Source organism: Lithobates pipiens, unplaced genomic scaffold (genome assembly GCF_037356315.1).
Source record: "Lithobates pipiens isolate NorthernLeopardFrog02 unplaced genomic scaffold, aLitPip1_a1.2 Scaffold_8, whole genome shotgun sequence".
Classification (NCBI taxonomy): domain Eukaryota; kingdom Metazoa; phylum Chordata; class Amphibia; order Anura; family Ranidae; genus Lithobates; species Lithobates pipiens.
Window position 1 is genome coordinate 680,639,572 of NW_027507903.1, and position 21,741 is coordinate 680,661,312.

Below are 21,741 nucleotides of genomic sequence, written 5' to 3' on the forward strand. Positions count from 1 at the left end.
CTCCGTTTAGGCCGATACGTATTCTTCTTCTACATATTTTTGGTTAAAAAAAATCGCAATTAGCGATTATTGATTGGTTTGTGCAAAAGTTATAGCGTTTACAAAATAGGGGATAGTTTTATAGCATTTTTGTTAATTTTTTTTTTTTTACTAGTAATGGCGGCGATCAGCGATTTTTATTGTGACTGCAACATTATGGCGGACAAATCAGACATTTTTGACACACTTTTGGGACCATTGTCATTTATACAGAAATCAATGCTATACAAATAAAAAATAAAAAACAAAAGAACCGCGCTCTTCTCAAAAAAAAACAAACCCAAAGCATGAACACACACCTTCCCCCAGAGACTACAGTCTCAGCCGGGAAGCTATATATGAAAAAGGAGGTATAAAGTATAACCCAATTGTGCATTTATGATAGATGCAAAACTCCATTAGCCTCCTATAGTAAACATATTCATCGTGAATTGAAATTCTGCAAAATAATAGAAAAAATAAATAAAATGCAAAATGTGAAAAACCTGTGAATAAAAAAAACACACGAAAATAAATAATCAAATTTGTCGCGTATAACAGTCCTCAAGAAAAAGGTCCATCTGTGACACACACATTAAAAATGCGAAACACCACATGTCAATTGAAGTGTTCAAAGGGAATGGTTCTTTACTTCATATTCCAATTCATGAAGTGTACCAGAGTGCACCACCACCAGAGGCCAAAATGGCTCCTTACCAAATATCACAAGTTGATTCGCATATCAGAAGTGAAGACAGACTGTACACCCTCCTCAATCCTCCAATCGCCACAATTCTTTAGAATCACCGTTCAATATCATAGACTCCAATTCATATGTGGTAAGTGATCCACCATAAGGGAGAAAAAAAAAACGCTCCAATAGTGTAAAATCGCTTATTTAATAAAAATATAACTCATATAATAACACTTACAAACATGCAACAAGATATGGCTTTTCAAGTGGGAAGCATCGGCCGTACGCACATCTCCACCAGCCTATACTTTTCCAAATGGTATGGATCTCAACTCTCAAAGCAAAAACAGTGCGTCACGCTGCCCTACGCGTTTTGTGAAATGTCACGTCGTCTCGGGGCACGGGTGAGAGTTGAGATCCATACCATTTGGAAAAGGATAGGCCGGTGGAGATGAGCGTACGGCCGATGCTTCCCACTTGAAAAGCCATATCTTGCTGCATGTTTGTAAGTGTTATTTTATGAGTTATATTTTTATTAAATAAGCGATTTTACACTATTGGAGCGTTTTTTTTTTTTTTCTCTCTTATGGTGGATTACTTACCACATATGAATTGGAGTCTATGATATTGAACGGTGATTCTACTGAATTGTGGTGTTTGGAGGATTAAGGAGGGTGTACAGTCTGTCTTCACTTCTGATATGCGAATCAACTTGTGATATTTGGTAAGGAGCCATTTTGGCCTCTGGTGGTGGTGCACTCTGGTACACTTCACGATTTGGAATATGAAGTAAAGAACCATTACCTTTGAACACTTCAATTGACATGTGGTGTTTCGCATTTTTAATGTGTGTGTCACAGATGGGCCTTTTTCTTGAGGACTGTTATACGCGACAAATTTGATTATTTATTATCATGTGTTTTTTTTTATCCACAGGTTTTTCACATTTTGCATTTTATTTATTTTTTCTATTTTGCATAATTTCAATTCACGATTGAAAATGTTTACTATAGGAGGCTAGTGGAGTTTTGCATCTATCATAAATGCACAATTGGGTTATACTTTATACCTCCCTTTTCATATATAGCTTCCCGGCTGAGACTGTAGTCTCTGGGGGAAGGTGTGTGTTCAAGCTTTGGGGTTTTTTTGAGAAGAGCGTGGTTCTTTTGTTTTTTATTTTCCTAATATATATTTTTGGTATATAATAGAACTGCAGCACTGATGTGAATTGATTTTTCTGTTTTATCACATTACTGTAGCGTGATTTTTCTTTCTTTTTAATGCTATATAAATACACTGATTCCTGTGTAAATGACACTGGCAGTGAAGGAGTTAACCACTAGGGGGCAGTGTAGGTGTTATGTGTGACGTTATGTGTTTTTTTTTATTGTAGGGGGCGTGGCCTGGCATGTGACGTCACTGATCGTCCTTCCCTATAAAAGGGAAGAGACGATCGGTGGCAGCCATACAGGGAAGCACGGGGAGAGGTTTGTTTACACAGACCTCTCCTCGTTCTTCAGCTCTGTGACCCGATCGCGGGACACCAGTGGCGATCGGGTCCGCTGGTCCCAAGGCCACGGTCGCGGACCACAGGACCGGGTCGGGAGTGCGCCGCCAGCAGCGCGCTCCCGACCCACGGCTACCACTTAAAGACCCACGGCTGGGCACTTAAAGAATGACGTACCGCCAAGTGATTGTGTCCAGCCATGCCATTCTGCCGACGTATATCGGCGTGAGGCGGTCCTTAAGTGGTTAAAGGAATATTTCACTTTTTTTTTCACTTTATTCGTCATTAAAATCAGTGCTCCCGAAAAAAACTGCAGTTTTTCACAACATTTTAGGCATTGACCCATGTCCCCTGGGGCAGGAGCCAGGACTTCAATGGAGTTCTAAAGTTCGTACGAATTTGCGGTCCGTTTGAAAAGTTCTGGTGCGAACCGAACCGGGGGTTCGGCTCATCCCTACCCACCATCACCTATACTAAATGCTGTCCACTGGGGAGATAATGAGGCATGCTTGAAAGTCCTGCCAACTGTGGTCATTAAGCCTACAATCAGCATGTTCTGCAAAGTTAAGCAAATTAGTGAGATGGAAGGTAGTGTGGGGTGTGCAGATGTGGGCAGAGAAGGAATTACAGTTTGGGGTGCACAGGTGTGCAAGGAGGGGATGTATAGAGGTAAGGAAGGTGGGTGCAAAGATGAGCAGAGGAGGCAGGTAGAGTTGAAGGGGTGGAGTGTTGGAGTGGAGAGGATGGGGGATGGTTTGGGGTGCAGAGGTTAGCAGGGGTTTAAGGATGCGAAGGTGTACTGACAGGGTGGATAAAGATGTAGGTAGCATGTAGGGCAGCCAAATGTGGAAGAAAATCCCAAACCCTTTTTCAAAATCACACAAAAACAATTAATGGCACTGCTGTGCTAAAGGCCAACACGTTTCTGTGGTGTCAGGAAAGCGATTTTGCATGCGTTACCAATACAGACAAATGTGAACGCAGGCTAAATGTCTCAGTTACATTGGGGCTTGGTGTAGAATTCTTACATCCACACTAGTGGCCAGTGTGAATGTCCCCCTTCATTGGTGGTCAGTGTAAATCCCTCCTTACATTGGTGGTTACTGTGACTGCTTCTATTACATTAGTGGTCAGTGTAAATCCACATTACATTGGTGGCCAGTGTTGGAACTCCTCTTTTATATAGGTAGTCGGTAAAAAATAAAAAATAAATCAACGTTGCCATTGATTACACCCTCCCCTCCCCCGCCAGCACTGCCACTGATCCCAGGAGCCCTAGGATCACTAGGAGTTTTCTGTCTATTAATGAGTACCCTCAATTCCCCAGTTCATAGTGTGCAGGCAGTGAGGAGATTATGTGCTGTAACTTCTAGCAACCAATCAGTAAGCAGAAATAATGTGCTGTAACCTCTAGCAACCAGCCAGTGAGTGGTAATGATAAACTGTAACCTCTGGCAACTAGTCGCTGCCCGTTCTGATTCAGTAAACATATTTTTAGTCTAGCTGCTATTTATGTCTCAGAGCAGGTGGAGAGCGAAACTGCATGGGGAGGAGGGGGCCCCAAGAAATTTTTTGCCAAGGGTCCAATCAATATTAAAGATGGCTCTGCCACCAACCGCTGTACCCAAGTGGCCGTGCCCCCTGCCTACATAAGAGCCGTTCACCTGCAGGGCGAGCAGTCAGTGGGAGGCTTCCCAGAAAGCGGAAGTGTTTTTATCCTATATTTTTCGGGGTCTGTCGGGCGTTGTGATTGACAGTGGATTTACTTTGGGGGACACTTTTTTTAAATAAAGGATTTGTCAAAAAACGATCCTCCTGTTTTTCCTTCTTTTTTGGTGAATGGGTAGGGTTATGATGTACCCGATACCCATTCACATAGGGGTCGTGGGATCTGGGGGCTCCCTTTATAAAGGGGGCTTCCAGATTCTGATAAGTCCCCCCACCCGCATACCCCAAAAACCACAGGACAGGGTTGTCAGGAAGAGCCTCCCCTGCCCCAAAGCACCCACCCCCCCCCCATGTTGAGGGCATGTGGCCTGGAATGGTTCAGGAGGGGGGTGCACGCTCAACCCCCCCCATCCTGACCTGCCAGGTTGCATGCTTGGATAAGAGTCTGGTATGGATTTTTTGGGGGACCCCACGCCAATTTTTTTTTTAAACCCCATGACATTTTTTTTCTTTCTTTTTTTTTTAAGTTGGGTGTCGACAATTGTAACCGCAAGTCATTTTTAATAGAATTTTTTTTACTTCAGAAATGTCAGTTTTGCTGTAACATGTTCTGCACATGCTACAAATACGCCACTCTACAGGCACATTAAGGGGGTCACCCCAGGCACAATATTTAAAGGGATTTTTCATTTTCATTGTTGCACTTTAAGCATCATTAAAATCACTGCTCCTGAAAAATCTATTGTTTTTTTTTTATTATTGATACATGTCCCCTAGGGCAGTACCCAGACCCCCATACCCCTTTTATGGCCAAGTACTTGCATATAATGCAATTTTTTCCTTTTTTTTATTCAGCTGTCAGTGGGGAAACCCATTGACAGCTGATGGGTCACTTGGTGTGAAGGACACTGCAGCCGGCTTTCCAGCCCCGTTCCTGTGCAGCGCTCAGTGCATTGCAGGGTGTTCATGGGGGATGAACACACTGTAAATTCAGGTGTTTGGTGAATAGCCAAACAGGCAAATGTTTGGCCCGAACTCATGCTCGGGCCAAACCGTTCACCCATCCCGAATAGTGTTGAATAGTGTATATACAGGACTAAGCTACTAGTCCGGCCACCAGTTGCCCCACTCCTAATTCTGCCCCTAAATAAGTCCTCATAAAGTATCTCATGATATTACACCGCTAAATGTTTTATGCAGAATTAAGTTACAAAAATTTATTTTTAACAACAGCAACTTTAACAATATTAACATAAAGCAATGTAAACATAAAAAGGAAAAAAGTGCTGTACATGGAAATGGCACAAAAGATGATCAGAGACTGTGGAAATGACACAAGAGATGATATCAGAGACTGCAGACATGATACAAGAGATGGTCAGAGACTGCGGACATGGCACAAGAGATATCAGACTGTGGACATGGCACAGAAGATGATATCAGAGACTGAAGACGCAATACAGGAGATGGTAAGAGACTGCAGACATGGCACAAGAGATGGTCATAGACTGCGGACATGGCACAAGAGATGGTCAGAGACTGAGGACACGATACAGGAGATGGTCAGAAACTGCAGACATGACACAAGAGATGGTCAAAAAATGCTGAAATGACACAAGAGATGATCAGAGACTGCGGACATGGAACAAGAGATGATCAGAGACTGCTAAAATGGCCCAAGAGATGATATCAGAGACTGCAGAAATGGCATAAGGGATGGTCAGAGACTGCAGACAGGACACAAGAGATGGTGAGACTGAGGACACGATACAGGAGATGATCAGAGACTGCAGACATGACACAAGAGATGGTCAGAGACTGCGGACATGGCACAAGAGATATCAGACTGTGGACATGGCACAGAAGATGATATCAGAGACTGAAGACGCAATACAGGAGATGGTAAGAGACTGCAGACATGGCACAAGAGATGGTCATAGACTGCGGACATGGCACAAGAGATGGTCAGAGACTGAGGACACGATACAGGAGATGGTCAGAAACTGCAGACATGACACAAGAGATGGTCAAAAAATGCTGAAATGACACAAGAGATGATCAGAGACTGCGGACATGGAACAAGAGATGATCAGAGACTGCTAAAATGGCCCAAGAGATGATATCAGAGACTGCAGAAATGGCATAAGGGATGGTCAGAGACTGCAGACAGGACACAAGAGATGGTGAGACTGAGGACACGATACAGGAGATGATCAGAGACTGCAGACATGACACAAGAGATGGTCAGAGACTGCGGACATGGCACAAGAGATGATCAGAGACTGTGGAAATGGCACAAGAGATGATCAGAGACTGTGGAAATGGCACAAGAGATAATCAGAGACTGCGGACATGGCACAAGAGATGATCAGAGACTGCAGACGTGACACAAGAGATAAGAGACTGCGGACATGGCACAATAGATGGTATCGGAATCTGCGGACATGACACGAGATGATATCAAAGACTGCGGACATGACACAAGCGATGATATCAGAGACTGCGGACATGGCACACAAGATGATCAGTGACTGCAGACATGACACAAACGATGATATCAGAGACTGCAGACATAGCACAAGAAATGATATCAGAGACTGCGAACATGGCACAGGAGATGATATCAGAGACTGCGAACATGGCACAGGAGATGATATCAGAGACTGACGACACAATACAGGAGATGGGTCAGAGACTGCGGACATGACACAAGAGATGGGTCAGAGACTGCGGACATGGCACAATAGATGATGTCAGAGACTGCGGACATGGCACAATAGATGATGTCAGAGACTGCGGACATGGCACAATAGATGTCAAAGACTGCGGACATGACACAAGAGATGATATCAGAGACTACGCATTTGGCACAAGAGATGATCAGAGACTGCGGACATGACACAAGAGAGATGGACAGAGACTGCAGGCAAACTACAGGATATGGTCAGAGACTGGTTTACCAGATGTTGCACTGTTTACTCACTGTGTCTGTGTCGTGCCCCTCTTCATGGTGTGGTGGTGTGTGTCCTCTTTGAGACTGCACCGGAGGGCACAGCGGGTACTTTATAATACAATATACTGTACTTTTACTCTATTCACTATTTTGCTGTGACACTTTGAAGCCATGAAATGCATTGATGGTGTATTTTACAGTTCTTGTCCAATAAACTCCGACCTTTTAAAGAAAACATTTCAAAGTTTCCTCCTTTACCATGGGAGCTTCTGCTGACCTTACCTTTGTGTTCTTGGTGGGGTAAAAGCCCCCCCTGGGATCCAAATACTGCTTAGTAAAGCCAATCTCAACGAAGGTTCCTCCAGAAGTTGCTACAAGTTCTTTAAGCTGTGGTTGGTTGAACTCCTATCGGATGGTGTCTAGATAGATCTGGGTCTAACACCACTTGCCAAAGCCGACACACCAATGTTCTTTTTAGGTGTTTGAAAGGCGGGCATTCTGACCACCATTAGTGGTTTTGCCAATGACTGCTCATGTAAGGGGGATTTTTTTCCCACTACCCCCCCTCCCCCAATTTTAGCAGGGGTTCCCTAAGACCTGAAAATAGTTTCAGGGGTTCCTCTTGGGTAAAAAAAATGTTGAGAAAGGCTGCCTTTATATATGATCATCAAGATATCCCTAATGACCACCAAGTGTGACCGCATATCAAAGACCCCACTCACTAAAAGATCGACTTGTGAGGAGTCACTCTACCCACAGGGGTAGGGAAAATAATATCGCGGGCAATTTCCCTTGTGGAAGGTGTAACTATGGTCCATTATCCTGAAGGGTCATAAGGTAACCCTTCCCAGCGATTGGCAATCGGAAGGTAAACTGTTAGCCCTTCTACACACGGTCAGAGTTTGCGACGGAATGTGTCCGATCGGAGCGTTTTGTCGGATATTCCGACTGTGTGTGGTCTCCATCGGACTGTTTCTGTCGGAGTATCCGACAGACCAAGTTTTCCAACTTGTTGGTAACATTTTCTGACAAAATGCTCCGATCGGACATACTCCGATCATGTGTAGATAATTCCGATCGGACAAAGTGCCACGCATGCTCAGATCAAATTCCTACATCAAAGCTATTGGCTACTAGCCTGAACATAGTCCCGTCGTAACGAAATAATGTCATCACATCGGATTTTCTGACAACTTTGTCCGACCGTGTGTATGCAACAGTTTCGGACAAAATCCGACGGACAGAATCCGACGGACAAAATCCGACGGATTTGGTTGTCGGAATCTCCGACCGTGTGTACAAGGGCTTAGGGTTATTCTTCTCTTGTGATCAGTCAAACTCCAGGTGTATTGAGAAGCAGACAATCTATTTCTGATGTGTCACACAAAAGAGAGAAGCTTACAGGGCAAAATATCCAGTAAGACTCGCACAAAGGAATGTATATTCCTCCTTCTAATACCTACAATAATACAGCCTTTACGCATCTATTGGCTGAGGAAACGCAGATAGCGTGCCTGGTACACGATGGTACTTTATTTTGGCTAATTAGGGTTTCCTGTACAATCTTATGCTACCATATATGGTTAAGCCTAATCATCCTACAACTTACTATGGAGTTAGTTAATAGTTAGTGTTGCTTACCTAATGAAATCAGTGGTGCCCTTTATATAGGGAAAACGAAACGGGAGTTTTTTAATCAAAATTGTAATTAAGTTTTTTTTTCCGAAAAACAAAATGGAGCCACCAATTAGTATACACGTGGGTTTACACCATGATTTTACTTTAATGGGACACAAATTGGATATTATACAGTATATTCAATTCTACCCAATACCTGGGTTTAAACGATTCTATTAGTTACAAACCTTTTTTATAATTATCTAAATTTTTGCACACGTATCAGCCCTTTTTGCTATGTGTAAATGGTCACTATTTTGATAACATTTTGATAATTGGCTATATTCAATTTATTTGTATTATTTGAATTATGTTTTTGTGTTTGTTATCGATTTTGTAAAATTTCAAATATTTTATTTGTAATAGTGTAATGGATATGATTGAAATATCAAAATGAAATGTCTATTCCATAATATGTTTTTAAATATATACAGTAAGTACATGTTTCAAACAAGCTTCTGCTTATTAGCCTTAAACTCATATTCAATAGATAATGTGAACAACCCACCCCTCCCTAATCATGGAACAGCAAGAGTTAACGAAAAGACTGCGCCTGCTTCTACACCCAAAAAGACGACATCGATGTCGAGGAGCAAGGTACCTACCCTCCTACCCTATATGGCTTTAATAGAATGCTACTACCCTATGTGGACAAGGACCCAGCTTAAAATCTATGTACTGTCGTGCATTATCATAATTATCATAAGATGTATACGTTTTTGTGGTCACTTTGTAGTTTGCATAAGCCTGCCTAGTCTGATAACGAAATGTCCGGCTATCAGTATCGCTTTAGAAGTTCAAAACAGGAACTGAAATAAACAGAAAGTTGATACGCTGATACTGTGTCTGTCTCGGTGAATTTTGCTTTTGGTGTGCTAACACCCTAATAATGTTAATCTGACCAGGGGCAGAAATTATCTTGGACCTTGACTGGTTCTAACCAAAACAATAGATGTCCCGCCCATCACTTTGTGGCCACATTTTATCTATAAGTGTACAAGGATCTGTCTTGTCTGCACCCTGGTTGTCATCTTTAAGGTGAGTGAAGTGACAACTGTATGCATGCCCGGGGCACATTGAGATGGACCGAGGTATTCGTGAATTTTCCTGGGCCTTGGTGCACCTGCTGTGCCAGTTTGGCCTGCTGCTGCTTATGCCATTTTGCCCACCTTCTTTTCACCCTGTCCCTTCTACGCACAGTTGCCCTAGTGGTGCGCTGTGTGTGGAGTGGATGGAAACGGGGGGTTGACTGGTGCACTGCAGTTCCTCCTATCCTATGGGGGAGCTGTGTGTGCGGCGGGGATGTACCTTTGTATACATTGTTTGTATTGTTTTGGAAAATTGAATGAGGTTACAATTTGTTTGATGTTTTAGTTGATAATGTACACAGTGTTTTGCTGTTTTACCATCAGATACTCGCCACTGGGCTCAATGATGAAAAAAAAAAATTATATAAACGGGTTGATCATATCATTGCCATTACCCTGCTAGGGACATAGATAAAACTCTCCTCGCTCCGGCCTTGTCACCTAGAGATGTTGGTTGAGCCCTTCCCTTACCAGCCTCATCACATTTGACCTGCATGAGATGTAGGTAGAACTCCCCTTCCACCAACCCCATAACCATTGTCCTGCTATACCATTGTCCAATTATATATAGAACTTCCCTCTCTCTGTGCTCTTAGACTCTGATCCCCCTGGACCCCTGTCTCCTAGACTTTGATCTCTTATGCCGCGTACACACGAGCGGACTTTTCAACATCCAAAGTCCGACGGACTGATTCCGTTAGACTATTCCATCGTGTGTGGGCTGCAACGGACTTTTGATTCGCCAAAGTCTGACGGACTTTAGAATATGGAACATGCTTCAAATTTTTCCCGATGGAACTCCGCCGGACCCGGTCCCTTCGAAAAATTCGCTCGTGTGTATGCTATTCCGACGGACTAAAACCGACGCTAGGGCAGCTATTGGCTACTGGCTATGAACTTCCTTATTCGAGTCGAGTCGTACGTCATCACGTTCGAACCCGTTGGAGTTTAGTGTGATTGTGTGTGGCCAAGTCCGTTCAGTCGAAAAGTCCGTCAGAACTCTGTCGGAACTCCGGCAGAACTCCTTCGGAAGTCTGTCGGACATAAGTCCTCTCGTGTGTACGGGGCTTTAGATTCTGATCCCGTGGACCTCTGTCTCCTAGACTTTGATCTCTTAGATTCTGATCCCCTGGACCCCCGTCTTCTAGACTTTGATCTCTTAGGCCGCGTACACACGGGCGGACTGTTCGCCCAACTTTGTCCGCTGAACAGTGTTTCAGCGGACAGTCCGCTCGTGTGTGGGCTTCAGCGGACTGTTTCAGCGAACAGTCTGCTGAACAAAGTTTTTCGGAATTTCCACTCGTGTGTAGGCTTGTTCGCCAAACTAAGTTGCGCGCATGCTCAGAAAGGATTTTCACGGCGAAGGTTGCATTGCAGTGTATTGGACGTCGAATTTCTCGTCCCGTCGTACGTGCTGTATACGTCATCGCGCTAGGTTTCAGCGGACTGTTCGTTCGTCGTGTGTGGGCAAGTCCATTCATGCAAATTTTGAGCGGACTGTTTCGGAAACTGTTTGACGAACAAGGTTGAGCGAACAGTCCCCGCGTGTGTACGCGGCCTTAGATTCTGATCCCATGGACCCCCGTCTCCTAGACTTTGATCTCTTAGATTCTGATCCCCTGGACCCCCGTCTCCTCGATTTTGATCTCTTATGCCACGTACACACGATCGGCATTCCGGCCAGAAAAAGACAGATGAGAGCTTTTCATTGGAAAATGCGACCGTGTGTATGCTCCATCGGAATTTAGCTGTCTGAATTTCTGCCAGCCAAAAATTGATAGCATGTTCTCAATTTTCCCGATGGAAAAACTTTCTATCGGTAATTCCGATTGTGTGTATCCAATTCCGACACGCCAAAAATCACGCATGCTCAGATTCAACTACGAGACATAAGCTATTGGCTACTGTCTATTGAACTTCCTTTTTCTAGTCCCGTCGTATGTGTTGTACGTCACGGCGTTATAAAAGATCGGAATTTGGTGTGGCCGTGTGTAGGCAAGACAGCCTGAGCCAAATTCCGTTGGGAAAACCATCAGAGCTTTTTCCGATGAGAATTCCGATCGTGTGTACGTGGCATTAGACTGTCCACAGAGGAGAATTGGAATGAAGGATGGAGATCACCCCCCTACTGTCCTCATCCCTCCACAGAGGAAAATTGGGATAAATGACTGAGATTGCCCCCACTGTCCTCATCCATTCACAGAGGGAAATTGGGATAAATGACTGAGATCACCCCCCACTGTCCTCATCCATTCACAGAGGAGAATTATGATGAAGGATGGAGATCACCCCCTACTGTCCTCCTTCCTTCGCAGAGCAAAATTGGTATAAATGACTGAGATCGCCCCACTGTCCTCATCCATCCACAGAGGAAAATTGGGTTGAAGGATAGAGATTTGCCCCCACTGTCTTCATCCATCCACAGAGGAAAATTGGGTTGAAGGATAGAGATTTGCCCCCACTGTCCTCATCCATCCACAGAGGAAAATTGAGTTGAAGGATAGAGATTTGCCCCCACTGTCCTCATCCATCCACAGAGGAAAATTGGGTTGAAGGATAGAGATTTGCCCCCACTGTCCTCATCCATCCACAGAGGAAAATTGGGTTGAAGGATAGAGATTTGCCCCCAATGTCCTCATCCATCCACAGAGGAAAATTGGGTTGAAGGATAGAGATTTTCCCCCAATGTCCTCATCCATCCACAGAGGAAAATTGGGTTGAAGGATAGAGATTTACCCCCACTGTCCTCATCCATCCACAGAGGAAAATTGGGTTGAAGGATAGAGATTTGCAACCACCGTCCTCATCCATCCACAGAGGAGAATATGGATGAAGCATGGGGATCTCCCCCCCCCCCCCACTGCCCTGGAGGAATCTTCATGTCATGAACAGGAATTTCCCAGCATGCTGGTCTCATCAGTGGTGTCAGTTTTGGTGTGAAGATCCAAAAATCACATTTGTTTTATGTAATATATGAATAAATTACCAATACGATATAAAACTTAGGAATCGGAGGAAGATCACCGCTCAGATCATTTCGGAATAATGTTCAGTAGATATCAATCAGTAGTATCATCATCATCTGTATGTGAAGAAAAGGAAAATGATGAATAATCAGCGTCAAGAACAGGTTACTTGGATACAATTCCATTCTTGACATTCTCTTAAACAGGATCTGTGTATTACCTGCAGGGGGGAGTGGAGCTCCCACAGACCATTTTCTTATCTTCTTCTGTTTATAGATGCAATCCAAAAACTTCTAATCCTTCATAGAGGAATAAAATGAGAGTGTTAGAGGAGAAAATGCTCCTGTGATGATGGAAAATGGGGAACTCATACTGTGCTCAGAAAAGGTCCGACAGAATCATTCCGTCGGATATTCCGATCATGTGTGGGATAATCAGTTTTTCAAAACAAAATTCAGACGGACCTAGAAATAGAACATGTTTCAAATCTTTCCAACGGAATCAATGCCTAGCGGGAAAAACGTTGGTCTGTATGCTGGTCCGACGGACCAAATACGACGCAAGCTATGTTATTGGCTACTGGCTATAGAACTTCCTTTTCTAGTCCCGTCGTATATTATCACGTTCAAAAAGAACGGACTTTGGTCCGTTCATGTGTGGGCATGTCCGTTTGGTCGGAAACTCAGTCGGAACTCCGTCGGGAAGACCGTCGGACCTTTTTTGCCGGAAAGTCTGGGCGTGTGTACGTGGCATAAGAAATGATTAAAAAAGGGGGAGCTCGTACTATTCTCTGTAAGAAATTATGAAAAGGGGGGAGGGGCACGTACTGTGCTCTGTAAGATATTATGGAAAAGTGGGGGCTTGTACTGTGCTCTGTAAGAAATTATGGAAAAGGGGGGGCTTGTACTGTGCTCTGTAAGAAATTATGAAAAGGGGGGGCTTGTACTGTGCTCTGTAAGAAATTATGAAAAGGGGGGGGCACGTACTGTGCTCTGTAAGAAATGATGGAAAAGGGGGGCTCATACTGTGCTCTAAGAAATGATGGAAAAGGGGGGCTGGTACTGTGCTCTGTAAGAAATGATGGAAAAGGGGAGGCTTGTACTGTGCTCTGTAAGAAATTATGAAAAGGGGGGCACGTACTGTGCTCTGTAAGAAATTATGGAAAAGGGGGAGCTGGTACTGTGTTCTGTAATAAATAATTGAAAAGGGGGGCTTGTACTGTGCTCTGTAAGAAATAATTGAAAAGAGGGGGGCTCATACTATGCTCTGTAAGAAACTATGGAAAAAGGGGGGGCTCGTACTGTGCTCTGTAAGAAATGATGGAAAAGGGGGGGCTCGTACTGTGCTCTGTAAGAAATTATGGAAAAGGGGGCACTCGTAGTGTGCTCTGTAAGAAATGATGGAAAATGGGGGGATCGTACTGTGCTCTGTAAGAAATTATGGAAAATGGGGGGCTTGTACTGTGCGCTGTAAGAAATTATGAAAAGGGGGGGCACGTACTGTGCTCTGTAAGAAATGATGGAAAAGGGGGGGATCGTACTGTGCTCTGTAAGAAATTATGGAAAATGGGGGGCTTGTACTGTGCTCTGTAAGAAATTATGAAAAGGGAGCACGTACTGTGCTCTGTAAGAAATTATGGAAAATGGGGGGCTTGTACTGTGCTCTATAATAAATTATGAAAAGGGGGGGCACGTACTGTGCTCTGTAAGAAATGATGGAAAAGGGGGGCTCATACTGTGCTCTGTAAGAAATGATGGAAAAGGGGGGGGCTCGTACTGTGCTCTGTAAGAAATGATGGAAAAGGGGGGGCTTGTACTGTGCTCAGTAAGAAATTATGAAAAGGGGGGGCACGTACTGTGCTCTGTAAGAAATTATGGAAAATGGGGAGCTGGTACTGTGTTTTGTAATAAATAATTGAAAAGGGGGGCTTGTACTGTGCTCTGTAAGAAATAATTGAAAAGGGGGGGGCTCATACTGTGCTCTGTAAGAAACTATGGAAAAAGGGGGGGCTCGTACTGTGCTCTGTAAGAAATGATGGAAAAGGGGGGCTCGTACTGTGCTCTGTAAGAAATTATGGAAAATGGGGGGCTTGTACTGTGCTCTGTAAGAAATTATGGAAAATGGGGGGCTTGTACTGTGCTTTGTAAGAAATTATGAAAGGGGGGGGGCACGTACTGTGCTCTGTAAGAAATGATGGAAAAGGGGGGCTCATACTGTGCTCTGTAAGAAATTATGGAAAAGGGGGGGGCTGGTACTGTGCTTTGTAAGAAATTATGAAAGGGGGGGGCACGTACTGTGCTCTGTAAGAAATTATGGAAAATGGGGAGCTGGTACTGTGTTTTGTAATAAATAATTGAAAAGGGGGGCTTGTACTGTGCTCTGTAAGAAATAATTGAAAAGGGGGGGCTCATACTGTGCTCTGTAAGAAACTATGGAAAAAGGGGGGGCTCGTACTGTGCTCTGTAAGAAATGATGGAAAAGGGGGGGCTCATACTGTGCTCTGTAAGAAATGATGGAAAAGGGGGGCTCGTACTGTGCTCTGTAAGAAATTATGGAAAATGGGGGGCTTGTACTGTGCTCTGTAAGAAATTATGGAAAATGGGGGGCTTGTACTGTGCTTTGTAAGAAATTATGAAAGGGGGGGGCACGTACTGTGCTCTGTAAGAAATGATGGAAAAGGGGGGCTCATACTGTGCTCTGTAAGAAATGATGGAAAAGGGGAGGGCTCGTACTGTGCTCTGTAAGAAACTATGGAAAAAGGGGAGCTAGTATTGTTCTCTCTAAGAAATGATGGAAAAGGGGGGGGGGGGTCGTAATATGCTCTGTAAGAAATGATGAAAAAGGGGGGGCTAGTATTGTACTCTGTAAGAAATTATGGCGGGATGGCTCGTACTATGCTCTGTATAAGAAAAGATGGAAGGGGGGGTGGACTTGTACTGTGCTCAGTAGGAAATTATGGAAAAGGGGGGGCTTGTATTTTGCTCTGTAAGAAGTGATGGAAAAGTAGGAGCTCATACTGTGATCTGTAATTCTGTAATAAATAGAGGACATTTGTATACACAATAAAATGGGAAGTGTTTTTCTGTCTTCCTGGAAATGTGTACGATGTGCAGATCGGCAGCTGTACAATGTACATCAGTGGTCTCCTATGCTGGGAGTAGATCTGACGTAGTTTGTATGTAGATGGTGGGATGTGTGATCTCATCTCTTCATAAATGACCCCACTATGCAAATACACCAAACCATCCCCTCTGTCCTCACACTTTAGGGGTTAAAAGTTGTCCCCTTTAATAGTCCCTCACCACCTTGCACATTACCCACCTAATAATGAGGGGTCATCACACTCATGGCCATCCAGCCATTGGGATAGCAGACTCTATACCTGGTATGCTGGGCTGTCCTGTGTACAGGCTGAGAACACACATCTAATTGGTTCAGTATTACAGATATATTGGATATACATTGGAGGATGGGGGTATTTAATTAAATTAATGTTATTTTTATTTCATGGTAAAACCTTGTGGAACATTGTAGGACCTAAGATTATTATTGAAGGATCTGATTTTCCCCATCTGTAATGATAAAACTTGGGATGAGGAATACATTTCCCATCATCTGGGAATTCGGTGACTGGCACAGGAAATCTCAATCATCTCTCTCGTAAACTGTACAACTACAGAAACCTCCAATGGTTTCAACAGAAATTGTATAGAATCTTTGTCACCCTGTCCTTCCATTTTCATTACAGTGCAGCCCGGGGGAAAGAAGACCTCCCAACAACGTTCTACTTCCATCTTCTCATCGATACCCAATGTTGTCTACATTTTACTATTCAGACTTAGTATGTACAGTATGTTACCTCCGATATAAACAGTTCTTACCCTCTTTCCACAGTGAAGCCAGCATCCCTGAGGACCTCACAACAACGATCTGTTTCTGAGTCTGATATCTTCTCAGCACCATACAATAACATCCTCAGCCAGGTCAGAGTTTGGTTTGTGGGGATAACGGAGCAAAGATCATTGCAGCACGATAATGTCCAATTACCGCAATTTACACTGGTGGGAGAAGGAGGAAAGAGGAGAAATGTTCTTCCAGTGATGGGCAAAAGTAGACACATCTAATAAATAATTAGTGGGTGTGGTCTTAGAAAATGAAATGTTGGGACATTTGGATGGATGATTTCATGGAATATTGGTTGGACCTCCCCTGTGAAATGGAGGTAAGTTTTCACCCACCTTAAAAGTCTTATGCCGCGTACACACAGTCGGAATTTCCGACGGGCAAATATTCAATGGGAGCTTGTTGTCAGAAATTCTGACCGTGTGTAGGCTCCATCGGACATTTTCCATCGGAATTTCCATCGCACAAAATTTGAGATCTGGATCTCAAATTTTCCGACAACAAAATCCGTTGTTGTAAATTAAATTTTTCTCGGCTTGTCGTACGTGTCGTACATCACCGCATTCTTGTCACTTGCAATTTCCGACCAACTTTGTGTGACCGCGTGTATGCAAGACAAGTTTGAGCCAACATCCGTCAGAAAAAAAACATGGAATTAGTTTTTGGAATGCGCGATCACGTGTACGCGGCATTAGTCTGGAGTTATACTGTTGCGGGTACAGTCTCGGGCAGAACCAGGTGATGTAATTTCCCGCCTGTAATGCCGTGTACACACGATCAGACTATCCGGCGGACATAGTCTGGCAGACAAACCGCTGGAAAGTCCGCCGGACTTTCCGAATGAGCGGACCTGCCCACACACAACCGGACTTTTCTGGCGCACCAAGTCCGCCAGACTACGGCGGGAGTCCGCCGGACTTTTGAAATGAACGGACCTGCCCACACACAGAGTAAAGTCCGTTCATTTTGGAGGTCTTCTCGCCGGACTCCTCCGCTATCTTCTGCTCTTTTGCTAGCTCTTTTACTAGCGGAGGAGTCTGGCTTTCTTCTTCGTCACCGACCGGGGGTCTTCTTCCGACTTTGGGGGCCTTGTCCCCCTCTTCAGTTCGTCTTGCCGGGCCTCCGCTTTCTTCCTATAGCTCCTTCACCAGCGGTGGCCCGGTCTTCTGTTGCCGCCGCCTCTTCTTCCGACTTCGGGGGTCTTGTCCCCCTCTTCGGTTCTTCTTGCCGGGCCTCCACTCCTTCTTCCAGCTCTTTTACTAGCGGTGACCCGGTCTTCTGTCATTGTTGCCGTCGCCACCGCCTTCTCTTTTCTTCTTCTTCTTCTTCTTCCTTGAGATGTTGACTCGACGCTGTCTCTGGCCGTAATCACAGGGACGCGTTGTGCGGCGACTTATATAGGGACAATGGGCTGGGTCACCGGGTGATGTCCCCGCCCCTTATGATGTCACAGTCCCAGCATCCTCCGGATAGTCTGATCATGTGTACGTGGCATAACTGAAACAGGAAGGGGTGCTGGTGAGTGATATTATCTATTGTCCAATTGGCTACTTGATATGCTGTACTTCACTGTTGGTATTTTTGTTTTGTTTGGAGTTCTATATCTAGTCAACCAAGAGGGACCAGATCCCTTAAAGGGAACCCATGCTTGTGACAGGTGATCTTGCGGGAAGTCCCCCAGGCCCGTTGAGCCCCCAGATTGGGGACAAGCACATGACACCTATATTGTATATGGGGCCAATACCCGAGGTGAGCATTTTATAAGCACGGAGGTGGAGGACTCTAAACACACTTTATTTTGTAGTGACCCACTGGAGGTGGCACCATCATTGAGGAAGACTGGTCACAGATATATGGACTTTCCTCTTATCCATATACACCTGAAAGAGCATATTATGAGTATCGCCTCTGGTCTAAATCTTTATAAGTATTGTATAAAGTAGTGGTTGCTAGGCAATCTGTTCTGGCGTTCTATCAGACCGCCGAACGGACGCACCTGCGCAGTAGCGATCGTTTAGTACGCCTGCGCGATGCGGAGAGGCGGACCACATGGCGTCGGACGCCGCCGATTTCCGGCGGACGTTTAGACGCCATGTGTGTTGGGGTGTCTATTTAACGGTCTGTTTGACCGCTGAATGGACAGGTTCGCACGGACTCCATCAGGACTGTTTTAGGATATTGTCCCCGCTGACAGGTAACCATTTTATATGATGTTACTTATTTATGAATTTATCCAATTTTTTCCCTGACGTTTTGGCTTTATAATGCCCGTCGGCCTTTTACCTTGTCTATATTCAAATGTTTTATATACCTTTTGCAGTATTGATGGCCATTAAGCTACCTAACAGTGGACCTGGTAATTGATACTCAGCGAACGGTACAATATCCTTACAAACAAGTTTGTTTAACCAGCTCAACCCTGATGTCCTGTCTTTACACGATTTCTTGATTGGCTTGTTGGTAAGCCGATTCATTCTTATTGTAACCCCCCTGGAATTAAGGATCCTTATTGGGGTGAAGGGTTTCTTTCTTTTCCTCCTTTTACACTGCTCAATCCACATGATATACATTTGACTATTCACGTTTGATTTGCTAATAATTTTCACATATTTATATCAAATAGTATGGTTTAACCACTTTTGACCTTATACCTCTGGTAATTATATGTAGTCACCTGGAGCATTTCACCTTCACTCTTCCCACCCCCTTCCCTTCCCCCCCCTCCCCCCCCTCCCCCTCTTCCCCCCCCCCCCCCTGTTTCCCTCCCTTTCCCTTTCCCCTTCCCTTTCCTTTCTTTCCCCCCCCCTCCCCCCTCCCCACTTTTCTAGTCACCTAATATCACGGTTCCACCGTCACGAGGTCTTTCTCCTTCTTCTTTCTCTCCTCCCCCCCTTCCTCTTTCTTCCTTAATTCGAGATATACCCCTCCTAATTGATAAATTATTATAATATTATTTATCCAGAGCCGGCGCTAACCAATCCCCCATGTTCACCGTGGGGGGACTCTGCGGATCTCCTTACCTGCAGCCTGTTCCTTGAAGTAGGGTGAGCTGACCTCCTCTTTTAAACATATAGGGAATTTGTGTATGTAAAATCAATAACATTATGATAACTGTATTGCTTATATCTTTACATGTGTATATTATCTAATGACTGTGATACTTTTATATAGATATCCTCCTGAAGAAGCGGGCCTTTTCCCGCGAAACTAGTCGAGGAAATTTATTGTGCACTCTCTACGGTTGAATGTTCCCTATGGAGAACCCGTCAGGAATACCTCAACTGTGATGTGCATATTATTATACTCCTTCAAGTGATAATTCAGTGTTGTTTTGTTTTATATCTTTATTAAACATTATATTGATTTTAAATTTTATTAGTGTTTTTCCATTACCAAGTACCGGTATAGTCCAATTATTATATGGCCGAATGGAACTACATATGGGGTTGGTGTGAGCGACTACCCGGTATTTCCATTTAAGCCCTCCTTCCTTTAACTACACCTGAAAGAGGAAGTAAACCCTGGTGGTTTCCTCAGCTGTCAGTGGGCTTCCCTACTGACAGCTGAATATAAAAAAAAAATGCTGGCAAGAAAAAAAAAAGAATTGCGTGGGGTCCCCCACATGCATACCAGGCCCTTTGGGTCTGGTATGGATTTTAAGGGGAACCCCATGCCATTTTTTTTTTACAAAAAATGGTGTGGGGTTCCCCCCCAAAATCCATACCAGACCCTTATCTGAGCATGCAGCCTGGCAGGCCAGGAAAGCAACCCCCCCCCCCCCCCCGAACCATACCAGGCCACAAGCCCTCAACATGGGCACCCCAAAGCACCTTGTCTCCATGTTGATGGGAACAAGGCCCCTCCCCCTGTTCATGCTGAGTCGGTGACATCACATGGAGGGGTGCCACCAGGTGATGTCACCAGATGGTCCTGCCCCTTATCTATTTAAGAGCTGGCACATGGTGGAGCAGGCAGTTGACAGTTAGTCTTCATCACAGGCAGAGCTTTTTTTTTTTTTTATCAGGTCCGGCGGTGCGGTGGGCATTGTGATTGACAAAGGATCTATATGGGGTACATTGTTTTTTGTTTTTTTAAATTTTAATAAAGAAATTTTTATTTCTTTTTGACACTTTTTTGGTGAATGGGTAATGTTACAATGTAAACTATACTCATTCACATGGGGGGAGTTATCTGGGGTCCCCTTGTTAAAGGGGGTTTCCAGATTCCCATAAGCCCCCTTCCCGCAAACCCCCACAACCACCACCCAGGGTTGTAGGGAAGAGGCCCTTGTCCCATCAACATGGGGACAAGGTGCCTTGGGGTGGGGGTTTACATTCATACATGTCCCCCCAGGTCAGTACCTGGGCCCCCCATACCCTTCTTATGGCCAATAACTAGCATGTAAGCCTTCAAAATGGGGGCTTTTGATTTTTTCGCGTTCGCGGCTCATATCTGAACTTTTTCCCTGTTTGGGAGGGAGTTCTGGTCCGAACCAAACCAAACCCATCGCTAGTTCTAAAGTGTATATACAAGAAACATTTGTCTGGTAGATGGAGAGATCTGAACCTTGTTCAACCACTTGCTGACCAGCCACAGTATATATACTGCGGCAGGTCAACTCTATTTCGTGAAACGACAGGCTCGATGTCTGCCGGCCACCCGCGATCGCCTAGTACAGAGGCAGAACGGGGATCTGCCTATGCAAATGAGGCAGATCCCCATTCTGACAGGTAACAACATTGACATCTGCTGCTCCTAGTGGTCAGGAACAGCGATCTCTTTGTTGTCCCAGGCAGTTCTGTCCCCATACAGTTAAAACACACACACACTAGGGAACACATTTAACCCCTTGATCACCCCTAGTGTTAACCCCTTCCCTGCCAGTGTCATTTTATACATTAATCAGTGCATATATTTAGCACTGATCACTGTAATAATGTCACTGGTCCCTAAAAATTGTCACTTGGGGATAAAATTTGTCCGCTGCAAATTTTCAGTCCCGCAAAAAAAAAAAAAAAAAAATAATAAAAAAAAAAAAATCGCAGATCTCCGCCATTACCAGTAAAACCATTAAAAAATAAATAAATGAAAAAGTCCATAAATCTAGTCCCTATTTTTTAGATGCGATAACGTTTGCGCAAACCAATCATGTGATTTTTTATTTTTTTACCAAAAATATGTAGAAGAATACATATTGGCCTAAACTGATGAATACATTATTTTTTTCTATATATTTTTTTGGGATATGTATTATAGCAGAAAGTAAA

The 21,741-nt window shown here is 44.2% G+C and overlaps 1 protein-coding gene across 2 annotated transcripts in view; it reads right to left on the reverse strand.

The window, feature by feature from the left end:
- The window catches only part of LOC143962087 (NACHT, LRR and PYD domains-containing protein 3-like), a 114,969-nt gene that overhangs the window by 11,768 nt on the left and 81,460 nt on the right, over positions 1 to 21,741 (reverse strand). Inside the window, exons 8-10 of one of the 2 annotated variants that reach the window (XR_013270625.1) lie at positions 16,453 to 16,629; positions 12,792 to 12,870; positions 12,592 to 12,687 (exon numbers count right to left, since the gene is read on the reverse strand). Coding sequence is in view for 1 of the 2 variants with exons in the window: in XM_077471414.1 (XP_077327540.1) it covers positions 12,828 to 12,870; positions 16,453 to 16,629 (220 nt within the window). In the remaining variant the exon portion in view is untranslated. Of the gene's footprint in view, positions 1 to 8,327; positions 12,688 to 12,791; positions 12,871 to 16,452; positions 16,630 to 21,741 lie in introns of those variants that run through there. The other variant, XM_077471414.1, reaches the window with a different exon arrangement.